Source organism: Microtus pennsylvanicus, chromosome 8, assembly GCF_037038515.1.
Source record: "Microtus pennsylvanicus isolate mMicPen1 chromosome 8, mMicPen1.hap1, whole genome shotgun sequence".
NCBI classification, from domain to species: domain Eukaryota; kingdom Metazoa; phylum Chordata; class Mammalia; order Rodentia; family Cricetidae; genus Microtus; species Microtus pennsylvanicus.
In genome coordinates this window covers 104972799-104985458 of record NC_134586.1, presented here as the reverse complement: position 1 = coordinate 104985458, position 12660 = coordinate 104972799, and the positions used below count along the sequence as shown (strand labels likewise).

The following is a 12660-nucleotide window of genomic DNA, read 5'->3' as shown; positions in this document are numbered from 1 at the left end:
GTATTCAGTTTCCAGCACCCACATGGTGCTCATGATTGCCTATAATTCCAGCCCCAGGGGATCTGACACCTACTTCCAGTCTCTGCAGGCACTACATGAATGTGCACAAATTCACACACGGACACATGCATATACAGATAATCTTTCAAATTAATTTAAAAAGATAATTTTTCTAGAGCAAAAATGTAAAGCATGGAGATCAGAAAGGTTCTTTTAAGAATGAAATACTGAGTTGGGCAGTGTTGGTGCACGCCTTTAATCCTAACACTTGGGAGGCAGAAGCAGGCAGATCTCTGTGAGTTTGAGGCCAGCCTGGTCTATAGAGCTAGTTCCAGGACAGACAGGGCTGCTGCACTGAGAAACCCTTTCTCGAAAAACCAAAACAAAGCAAGAATGAACTACTGATGCTGGATGTGGAAGCAGATATCTTTCGCCCAAACATTCTAGAGATTAAAACAGGAAGATAATTTGATCAAGACCAGCCAGGGTTACATGGTAAGACTATTTCTGAAAGACAGAAACAAATCCCTAATAAATTTCAGTAAGTACAATATCTTTACAAAGTTTTCTTCAGATTTTGTATTTTTGAAAACAAAAATTTGTATCCAGTTCTTCACATTATTCACATTTATGGAAATTAACATATGAGAAGTTTTCATAGGACGGTTGCCGCTATTTGAGTTTCTTGTGTTTTGATAAGGAAAGATTCTCACCGGGGAAGCTATTGGACATCTTTTCTAGTCAAACATACTTTTCTTTTCTTCTCTCTCTCTCTCTCTCTGAAATAGTCTTATTATGTAGCCTTGGGTAGCTGGGAAATCAGTAGGTAGATCAGGTTGGCCTTGAACTCTGAGATTCCCTGACTCTGCCTCTCAAGTTTAGGGACTAACGGTATGGTACACCATGTCTGGGCCAAACATTCTTTCTTAATCCAAGAATAAGACCAAAAGGTGTTCCACATGCTTAACCTTTATAGTTCTCTCTGAATGCAGTCCTATGTTATGAAGACTTTTCAAGTTCTGTATTCAAGGGTACTGTCTGGTGAGTTCTTCTGTGTCTATGGAAAGAACTATAATAACTGAAGGCTTTCCCGCATTCCGTACAGATGAAGGGTTTCTCTCCAGTGTGGCTTCTTTCATGGGACTTGACATAACGAAAAGAACGGAAGGGTTTCCCACATTGCGAACATATAAAGGGTTTCTCTCCAGTGTGGATTCTTTCATGTATTTTGAGGTAACTGGGAGAACGAAAGGCTTTTCCACATTGCACACATGCATAAGGCTTCACTGTCGTGTGAGCTTTCTCGTGTCTTCTCCATGATATGCGACTACAGAAGGCTTTCCCACATTGCTTGCATAAATAGGGCTTTTCTCCAGTATGAGTCTGCTTATGACTGTGAAAGGTACTGAACCAACTGAAGGCTTTCCCACACTGCTTACAAACATAGGGGTTCATGCCACTGTGAATTACTTCATGCCTTCTTAAGTGATACAGAGAAAAGAAGGCTTTGCCACATTGCTTACATACATACGGTTTCTCTCCGGTGTGAGTTCGTTCATGGATCTGAACCTGACGAGAAGACCTAAAGGCTTTCCCACACTGTTTACATAGATAGGGCTTCTCTCCAGTATGAATCAATTCATGGTACTGAAGGGAACCAAGAAAAGTAAAAGCTTTCCCACATTCCTTGCACACATAAGGTTTTTCTCCAGTGTGAGTTCGTTTATGAATTTGAACTTGCTTAGGAGACCTAAAGGTTTTTCCACACTGCTTACATACATAGGGTTTCTCCCCACTATGCATCAGTTCATGGTATTTAACCGAACTGTGACTAGTAAATGCTTTACCACATTGCTTACATACACATTCTCCAGAATGGATTATTTTATGTGTTCGAAAAGCACTTTCACAACTGAAAACTTTATCACACTGCAAACACACAAAGAGCTGCTCTCCTGTGTGAGTCCGTTCATGTTTGCGAAAGGCACCTGAAGAAGCAAAAGCCTTACCACATTTCGTGCACTTGTACGGCTTCTCTCCACTGTGCATCATCTCGTGGAACCGAAGTGAACTACGGTCAGTGAAGGCTTTCCCACACAGCTTGCACACATAGGGCTTTTCTCCAGTGTGAATTCTTTCGTGTGTCAGAAGGGAACTCGAACGGGCAAAGGTTTTCCCACACTGTTTACACATATAGGGCTTCTCACCAGTGTGAATTCTTTCATGTATTTGTAGGGAACTAGGAAAAGGGAAGGCTTTCCCACACTGCTTACAAACGTAAGATTTTTCTCGGCTGTGGTATTCTTCATGCCTTCTAAAAGAACTGGAAGAAGTAAACACTTTCCCACATTGCTTACATTCATACTGTTTTTCTCCAGTAGAAGTCTTTTCATCATTTTGACCGGACATGAGACATTTAACATCTTCATTACCGTGTCTAGTTTCAGATTTCTCCCTAGTGGGAATTCTTTTATTCTTCTGGAAGGCTGTGGAAGGATAGGAGGCGTTCTCAGGTTCCTTATGTTTATTCAATTCTTTTCCATATTCCTGAGTGTCATATGGTTTGTGTCCTGGGTGAGGATGAGGAGGGACATTCAGAGACAAATGGCCAATTACCACTTCTCCATACACATGGCTTTCATATGTGGGAACTCCTGGACATGATTTCTGGTCCACAACACACTCTGGAGTCCAGTTAATGATCTCTGCATACTGGTGACCTTCTGTATATTCACAGAGTCTCTCCAACAACTGGCTACTGCAAAAAATAAAAAGTGTTACTAAAAAATTGTTTATTAATGATTTATCACAAGAAGTGCTAGTTATATCTCTTGCAATAATTTTTTAAATGTTTGAATTGAATGCTCTGCAATGTGGTTTAAGGATATTTAGAATAAAAACAGAGGTATTCGTGAGTAGTTGTGCTACATTGTCTTCACCACAGGCAAAAGCTGAATGTCTGCATTACATTTAAATACATTTTCAAGGGGTTGGAGAGATGGCTCAGTGGTTAAGAGCATTGCCTGCTCTTCCAAAGGTCCTGAGTTCAATTCCCAGCAACCACATGGTGGCTCACAACCATCTGTAATTAGGTCTGGTGCCCTCTTCTGGCCTGCAGGCATACATGCAGACAGAATATTGTATACATAATAAATAAATACATACATACATTTTCAATATCTAATACTGTATACCTTTTTGATGTGCTAGTGACTAAAATAATGTTGGATTCTGACATACGTGTATATTCATTATGAGTTATCTTGATAATTCATTCTATTCTAAAAAGAGATTTTATTTTTACTTCGTTTTTAATGTATACACAAAGTCTGGAGATGAGTCAATACAACATTTTGAATAATAATATGTACAAAGAAAGACAGTATATATGAACCAAGAGAAAGTATTTCTTGTGGCATCACAATGCTCCAGTTGTTACTAATACTAGTTCTGATTGCCGCAGGTTAATGTGTAAGCAGATCTGGAGAAGATCTGTTAAAATTAAAACCGTGTGGAACTGGGTTTATTTGTGTCACCTGTTTATAAAATGTGCTAGCACACAAAGAGTCCCGAGGAACACTGCTGTCTCCTAGGGTACAAATTACCTTAGCTTTCTCCAGAGATCTTCATCCTCATTGTCAATGTTTTGGTGTTCCCATTTGTTTCCTAAAATACAGACCAAGAAAAATGAATTACTGCTACAGGGAAAAAAAGAGAATCTAGCTAAATTCACAGTATAAAGTGATTCCCACCTGACATATTCACCCACAGTAGTTTTTTTTTTCCATAATCTTATTCATGTAGTAGGCTTAAATAAGCAAAAACTACTTATTCTTTCATTGACTAAGTAAGAAAATAATGGCATCTTCACCTATAGAAGCCAGGTTCCTCAAGGTTTCCTGCATCACATCTTTGTAGAGGTTCTTCTGGGATGGATCCAGCATTGTCCACTCCTCCAGGGTGAAGTTCACAGCCACATCCTCAAAGGTCACTGACTCCTAAAAAGAGCCCATATATATTTCCAGGAGAAAGGGTGAGCCTTACAGTACTGGAGATCTAGACTTAATTCATAAGAACTTGAGATGATGCTATGTTCCACAGGTGTTCAAATCATGTCCTTATTCCATACACACAATTTTATACACGTGCTGATTTTTCACACAACAATTCTAACAGCAGATTGGAGATATCTGCTAAAGCAAAAGCAGAATGAGATCACTCCTTGTGCTGAAAATTTCTGCTACACAGATAGCCCTAAACTTTTTATAGCAACTTAGGATTACTTAATACCATAAGAGAGACAACACTGACTGTCATGAGACTATATTATCTTATGCATGCTGGAGAAAATGTTCTACCTCTCCTGTGGAATGGAAACTGGTACTGGGAAGAATTCCTCTTCAGTCTAATTCTAAAGAATGGTATGGCTTTTCCAAACAGTTGATGCCAACCATATGCTTTTTAAAATTTATTTATTGTATGTACACAGTATTCTGTCTGCATGTTTACCTGTGCACCAAAAGAGGGCATCGAATCTTTTTTAATTAATTAATTAATTTTTTTAAAAGATTTTTTTATTTATTATGTATACAGTGTTCTGTCTGCATATATGCCTACTCTCCAGAGAGGGCACCAGATCTCATTACAGATGGTTGTGAGCCACCATGTGGTTGCTGGGAATTGAACTCAGGACCTCTGGAAGAGCAGTCAATGCTCTTAACCTCTGAGCCATCTCTCCAGCCCATCGGATCTTATTATAGATGGTTAATGAGCTGCCATGTGGTTGTTGGGAATTAAACTCAGGACCTCTGGAAGAGCAGTCAGTGCTCTTAATCTCTGAACCATCTCTCTAGCCCCTATATGCCACTGTTATAACTTTAGTATCTTTGCAGTATTTTTGCATGGTTATCAGAAATTAATGATTGGATAACACTTCCTTTGCAGGATGAGTTTCAAAGAAGCTGGCTTAGTGGATACAATTTCATCTCTTGTTACAACTTGTTAGGGACCTTAGTACATTCTCAATGAATGTACTGAAAAATATTTGGAAGCATGTACCTGGTTTCTTATAGCTCACTCTTAATGAAGAAACTGAAAGCTGGGCATGGTGGCCCACACCTCTAATTCCAGCACATGGGAGGCAGAGGTGTATTTCTGTGGGTCCAAGGCCATTGCTGGCTACGTAACGAGTTCCAGGGTAGCCAGAGCTACATAGTAAGATCTTGTCTCAGAGCAAACAAGCATAAAAATAAACTGTAAAAAAAAAGCAAGTAAAATAAAAATCAAATGGAACGCATTAAGAATAATCTACAGTACAAGTAAACAAACAAGAAACTAGAGGCAATGCTAATAAAGCCATACTTGCTTGCAGAGGCAATATATGTTTTTCTAAAAATAATCTTCTCAAAGACAATAAATATATTGGACTTACTTGTGTAAAAACAATAACAATTATATATAAATTTCAGATTTCAGTACTTCTTTCTTGTTCCCAAATCTAAAAAGTACCCTTCATACATCCACCTTACAAGTTTATTTAGAGAAAATTTCCTTAAACTTTTAACCTTGTTGTAAACTACATTTGTTTAGAAATGTTAAAATGGGGGAGGGGGTTGGAAGCAGGAGAAATAGCTCAGAGGTCAAGAGCACTTGCTGTTCTTGCAGAGGGTCCAACACCCACATAAGACAGCTCAGAACCATCAGTAACTGTCATTTCAGGGGATCTCTGACCTCCATGGATATCTGCACCCACCTTCATGCACAGAAGAACAAGAAAACACACATTCCAAGTCCCGGTTCCATGGTGGTCTCTTTGGGGGAGGGGGGGTAAGAAGTCTGGGCACAACAACATAAGTACACACAAATAAGAAATAAAATTTAGAAAGAGGTGGTTCATAGCAACCGTGAACTCTCAGGAGAGGAACACTTGTATCTACTTGTATACCCACTGGTAAGCCCACCAAACCCAGATGGCTATTTCCAAGTTCAGAGTCACACAGGTGCCTCGATTAAACTCTGAGGGACAGTAAACGGATAATGATGCCTATGGAAAAGAGATCTGAAAGACAGGAATAAGGATGGCAGGATGAAAAGGAACAAGAGATGGTATGGGGAAAACAACCAGAATACATAATTTATGTGTATGAAATTGTCAAAGATTAAATGTATTTTAAAAATGGAGCTTGTTTTTTTGTTTTTTTTTTTTGTTTTTGTTTTTTTGCAAGTATATATAAACTGGAAACTTTACAGACCAGGAGAGGAATAAAGAAAAAAAAATAGAGGAGGTAAGGATTTAACAGGCACCCAGATTCTACATATACCCACTGTAAAGGCAATTAATTAACATTCTTCTTTAAGATGCCTGTATCTACAGTTAGCCATGTCTTATTCTTTCCCTGGAGACCCTCTTTTCTAATAAACCCTGTACTATATTTTTTAGATGTCTCTTAATAAATTTCCAGGGCTGAAGAGATGGCTTAGAGGTTAAGAAGAGCACCGCCTGTTCTTCCAGGGGTTCTGAATACAATTTCCAGCCAACACATGGTGGCTCACAACCATCTGTAATGGGATCTGATGTCCTCCTCTGGCGTACAGGTAAACATGCAGGCAGAAGTTTGTATATATAATAAATAAATAAATCTTAAAAAAAATAAATCTCCAATTGGGTGTTATAGTGTGTGCCTTTAACCCAGCACTTGGGAGACAGAGGCAGATGGATCCTGGGAAATGGCCCAGAATTAAGTATGGCAAGGGCTTAAGGAGGAAAACCCATAATTCACTGCATTTCTCATCAGGTCCAATCTGGGGCAAGCATACATCCAGACATATTTCCTGCCTATACTACCTCCTCCTGCATGTGATCAAGCACACCGGTACACATGGGCCAAACAAACTTGCCTAGGAGAGTGAATACATGTGGCCTCCAGCATTTCAGGAACTACCTGTCCTTGAGCAAGGGGCTTGCATTTTTGTTTCATGGATCTCTAAGGCATAGTAATTAAAACTTAAAATGTAACTTTGACTCTCACAGAAGGAGACTCTTAATTGAGATAATGCCTCAACAAAATTTGCCTAATGGCAAGTCTGAGGGCATTTTCATTACTGATTGCACGGGGGTCCAGCTCACTGTGGGAAGTGCCACCACGGGTAGGTATAAGAACACAGGCTGAGCAAGCCATGGCGAACAAGCCAGTTCGCTTAGCAGCACTCTGTGGCCTCTGTCTCAGGTCTTGCCTCCAGTTTCATGCTTCCACAGGGCCTAGAGGGCTCAAGTCTTAGACAATGTATAAAGGAAGAACACACTTTATCAAACACAGAGGTTACACTGTGCCGAGAGAGATCTTCATTAGAATCGAGTCCTGCACACTGTCCTGCTAAGAGTAGTAGTAGTTACCCCAAATGGGCTTAACCTGAGCTCTCACAGCTATCCTTAAACAGATGGTACTATCACAGAACAGGAATTAAGTTAAAACTCTGATCTAATCTACATGGGAAATAAAAAAGACAAGCTCTCCTGAGTAAACTGGGAGCATGGGGACCACAGGAGAGGGTTGAAGGGGAAGGGAGAGAAAGGAAGGGGAACAGAAAAAATATATTAACTCAATAAAATCAATAAAAAAGAAAGTTAAAAATCTGGACATAAGCCAGTGAGATGCATCACTAGGTAAACACTGGGCATTTGAGTTAGTTCCTGGAAACCTCTGTGAGGAGAGAATGAACTCCAGAGAGCTGTCCTTTAACTTACATATGCATGCCATGACACACAGACCTCCTCCCATGCACAATAAATAATAAACTGCTTTAGAAAAATTATGTTTGCTCTGTATGGCAGAGTTTATTTATTTTGAGTCAGGATCTTACTATGTAGCTCTGGCTGGCCTGAAACTCACTCTGTAGATCAGACTGTCCTGGAACGCACATCGATCCAGCTGCCTCTGCTTCCGGAGTGCTGGAATTAATGACCAACTTGGGCAGACGTTAAATTTATCTAAAGCTTAATCACACATTAGAGAGTCTGCTTTTATGAGTAGTAAATGCCTTAAAAACAGACTATGATAGATTTGTTCCTGAGACATACCACACACAGGAAAAATCTAAAGAATCTTTTAGTTAGATAGACAATAAATACTTAGCTGATTAACCCAAAAGTTAAAGCGGTTTTTAGACTATTTATTAGACTCTAACATATGAATTAACTCTTATACATTAATCAGCTAATTGACTCTAATATATTAATAATAAAATTATTAGCCTCTAATATAAAGAAGAGAGTTTTTTTGTTTTTTTTTTTTTACTGTTGATTTATCCTTTCCTATCTCTGGAGTATTATTTGCCTCCGCGAGGCCTTCCAAGTCTTCCTGTTTCTTATCCTTCTTGGCTGCGGGTGTATACAGCATGCTCGGATGTGCTCAGCTTTCTGCCAAAGACAGCTGGCTTGATTCACAGCAGTAGGAAACTATCTTCCACACGAAACAGCTGTTAAGGATGCAAGGATTATGACGAACAGTGAGGGAGTATCGGAACACTCTCTAGTGCGTTAGAAGAGCACACGTGTACTTCATTTTACAAAAAGGAATCTGTGCATGCGCAGTGGTAGGTTGCCCAGAATATACACACTGCACACACTGCCAACTGTGTCTGTATTCTAAGTTAACCTCTGATTTTGATGGGTGGTGACTCATGAGGCATTCAAGGCTGGGTGGCCTTCATGTAAAAGACAACCTGATACACAGAGAGAGGAGGCGATGGAGGAAAAAGCACCAACGCCATAAATCCGAGACAATACTGACCTCCTTGCCCGGAAGGGCAAGAGTAAACTACAAAACCACTCCCTGGCTTTCTTTCCCTGCCCTATCTAACATGCTGGATAGGACAAATCTTTGGGATGTTACTCCACTGTCTTCTCAGATTGGCTGGCTCTCTGAATAAGACACAGTTTTAGGATTCAATTCCTAGCTCTGTCCACTGGCTCCCAAAAGTGATGGGTAGCATGAACCAGTTTCCCACTTTATCTTCCACCATGTACACATGAGATGAAGGCAAAGAATCCATAACTCACAAGCACACAAGTTATATAATGACACCGGAAAATATATCAGATCATTAAAATAAAGCCCTACTAAAACTAATTCATCAACCTAATCAGACGTCACCCCTGCCTGAGACTACAGAAAGTGTGTAACTGGTCTATTGAATTATCAGAGGTTCAACTATTAAGTGACAGGAAACATGTCGCAGGAAAGGACCCCTGCCTCTGCCGCAGGACTCCAGAGCCAGTGCAAGTCTCCTGCCACAGGCCCCAGCTCTCTTCAAACGGCTGGTCTAATGGCCTCCGCTGCGGAGGAGCTTTGGACATCTCTGAATCCTCATTGCTAAATCTTATCAGTTCTCTGCCTCAGATTTGAAGAGAACCTCCCTTATCTTCAGCCTCTTTAACTGTATCCTAGACATTCAGCAACCTGTACATTTGCATGCCATAGTGTGAAGTGTTCGTGTGTAACCTGCCTGCCTGTTGATATTCGTGGTCAAGACTACTGAGATAAAAGAATCGTGGTTGCCAATAGCCATCTCGCAAGGATAACCAGGTGTATTCGTCAAATCGGAGTCAAAGAAGCCCACAAAGGCTGAGAAATAATTGGCTATTAAGTAAATTGGGATATTGTGGAGACATAATGGTCCCCTATTTTCCAGATAACGTGCACAGAACCCAAGATCACCACACCCCGCGGTTCTCCTCCCTCTCTCCCCGCACAGGAGCCCTAAACCAAGTATCCCCCACGACTCTCCGCCTACACTGCCCAGACTGCAAAGACGCGGGAGCCCAGGAAACCGGAGAAGCTGCAGCACCGAGCGCTCGGGGAGAGCCAGGACCGCGACTCTGCCTGCTGACCCAGGTCCACCCAGCGGGACCCGGGCAGCGCGGCCCAGCGGAGCCCGATGAGTCCCCACTGTCGCCTCGACTTGCAGCAGCCTCCTCCTCACGCCCAGCGGCACGCACCATTTCCAGAGACCGGGAGTCCTGATGCCCTCCGGAGACTCCTGCAGTCAGTGAAGAGGACACAGATACCGAGGGGAGAGATCTGGGGGCCTCGGCCAAAGACATAGGACGACAATATGGCGAGGACACACAATGGCACCCCAAATGTTGTGCAGCCTCCGTCACCGAAGACCAAAACTCCTCATTGGACAGTTCACAAAGCCACCAAACGTTCTCCCCGATTGGGCAAAAATCCGTGGGCCCGCCTCCTGGATCCTGAGTGACAGGGGAAGCATCTCCTTCCTCGCAGGTTGAAGTCATTGACAGAGTCCTGGCTGAAGACTTCACAACTGGCCCCGTTTCTTACTCAGGAGAGCTCCGGGCCCCACCTGGGAAAAAACAACAACAACAACAACAACAACAACAAAAAAAAACACGTTCATTTAAAGCGCAGGCTAACCTGGCTTTGCAGATACTTATTCAGTGGGTAATTCCTGCCGCCTTTTACTCAAAGTGAGGTTGCCGGTGACCTTAGACAATCTCACACTGTCTCTGGCGACCACCCACGTCCTCATAGAAAACTGACGAAGGCAGTTTAGAAATCCTTGGGATAACAGGGAGGGTCTAATATCACATCTCAGAAACGGGGAAAGAAGCAGATAGTCAAGGCTTTCTTACAAATAATTTCTCAGTCCATAAATATGAACAAAGAGGTGAGAATATTCAAGACACAGAGATAAGTGAAATTTGTGAAGACAAAAATCCAAAACGAAAATGAAAAATTCCTACTCCTTAACAATTGATTTTTCAGTGCTTACAACCTAAACCAAGGACTCGTGATCCATGAATCCAAATATCCAGAGCAGGTGGTTCTCAATTTGTGGGTCGAGACCTCTTTGTAGATCGCATATCAGATATCCTGCATAGCAGATATTTCCATTCCAATTCATAAAAGTATCAAAATTACAGTTATGAAGTAGCAATGGAAATAATTTTATGGTTGGGGGTCACCACAACATGAGGAACTGTATTAAAGGGCCCCAACATTAGGAAGGATGAGGACCACTGGTCTAAAGCCTCACTTAAAACAACCTATAGCAACTGGCCCAATTGGGCAGTCTCAAGAGAGAATAATGGGCATGAAAGACTTAGTATTTAATAAGCTATTAGGAAGCCATTCTGGGTGGCTGGAGAGATGGCTCAGTGGTTAAGTGCACTGACTGCTCTTCCAGAAGGACTGGGGTTCAATTCCCAGGACCCACATAGCAACGCACAGCTGTCTGTAACTCCAAGATCTGTCACCCTCACACAGACATACATGTAAGCAAAACACCAATGCACATAAAATAAAAATAAATAATAAGTCATTCTGGCCTGTCAGGTATGAACCCCACAAATTACCTATAAGATGGGATGAAACAATCTCCCCTTTCACATGTTATAAAAGATACCCACCATCTCTCAGTCATTTTATGGAGTCTGCATTTATCAAATGGCTGTAGGTGTCATACAGTGTATTTAATAAACTCCCTACTTTTGCCTTTCCCTTTTGGTAAATTTATTTACAGCCCATGTTTCGATGTCACCTCACAAGATTGAGGCTGGGGAGATGGCTCAGTAGTTAAGAGCATTTGATACTCATTTAAATTAGTCAGATTAGATTTCTAGAACCAATTGTCTGTAACTCCAGTTTCAGGAGATATAATGCCTATGCCCTCTTCTGGCCTGCAAGGGCACCAAGACATGTATGCAGGCAAAATACCCACACTACCTTAGCTAGGGTTTCTATTGCTGTGAAGAGACACCATGACCATGATGACTCTTATAAGGGAAACTGTTTAATTGGGGTGCCTTGCTTATAGTTCAGAGATTTAGTTTATTACAGTCATGGTGGGAAGCAAGGAAAGCTTGCAGTCAGACATGGTGCTAGCGAAGGAGCTGAGCATTCTTACATCTTGACTCACAGGCAACAGGAAGTGATCTGAGACACTAGGCGTGACTTACCTATATGTGAGACTCCCCCAAAGCCTGCCTCCACAGTGATGCACTTCCTCCAACAAGGCCACTCCTTCTTCAACAAAACCACATCTCCTAATAGTGCCATCCCTTTGGGGACCAATTTCATTCAAACCACCACACAAAATAATAAAATTAAAAAAAAATAAAAATAAAAGTAATGAACCTCCTTTCAAAAAGCACACCTCTTCCAACATGCCCCCCCCATAAGTACATACAAGCAAAACCAACTATGGAGTCCAGTTTGTGTTGGTCAACTGCTGGGGCCTGTTCTGGAGTATGACTGATGCTCCCAGTGTAAAAAATATTAAAGAAATATGATTTAAATTAAAGAAATAGAAGAAATTAAAGAAATATGATTTCCCTCTTCCAGCAATTGTTAGTTGCAAATAGCTTCTTGGCATGGGGTGGGACTTTGTGAGGACTTCCCTTTCTCTACTGGGATTTTTGTCTGTCTTGATTGAGTTCATGCAGGTTTTATGCATGCTGTCTCAGTCTGAGTTCAAATGTGTGTCAGCTCTGCTGTGTCTGGAAAAGACCGTTTCCTTGAAGTCATCCCCCGCCTCAGACTCTTACAACCGTCCCACCGCCTCTTCTGTAGAGATCTCCACCTTAATGACTTTTCAGCCGAGACAGTAAGAAAGATGATTTACTGTCCATGAGTTATA

The 12660-nt window shown here is 41.4% G+C and overlaps 1 protein-coding gene across 3 annotated transcripts; it reads right to left on the bottom strand.

Moving 5' to 3' along the window:
• Nucleotides 1–561: 561 nt before the first annotated feature.
• On the bottom strand, nucleotides 562–10163 carry LOC142856585 (uncharacterized). 3 transcript variants are annotated; one of them, XM_075984212.1, is made up of 4 exons: nucleotides 9998–10163; nucleotides 3872–3998; nucleotides 3606–3666; nucleotides 562–2758 (listed from the first exon to the last, which is right to left on the bottom strand). In XM_075984212.1, exons 1-4 carry the CDS (start codon nucleotides 10100–10102, stop codon nucleotides 1000–1002), a joined length of 2052 nt encoding a protein of 683 aa, XP_075840327.1. In that variant the 5' UTR covers nucleotides 10103–10163; the 3' UTR covers nucleotides 562–999. The 3 variants fall into 3 exon arrangements, with proteins under 3 accessions (XP_075840327.1, XP_075840328.1, XP_075840329.1); XM_075984213.1 differs by having other exon boundaries at nucleotides 562–2755; nucleotides 9998–10150; XM_075984214.1 differs by lacking the exon at nucleotides 9998–10163 and adding an exon at nucleotides 5059–8072.
• Between the last annotated feature and the right edge of the window lie 2497 nt (nucleotides 10164–12660).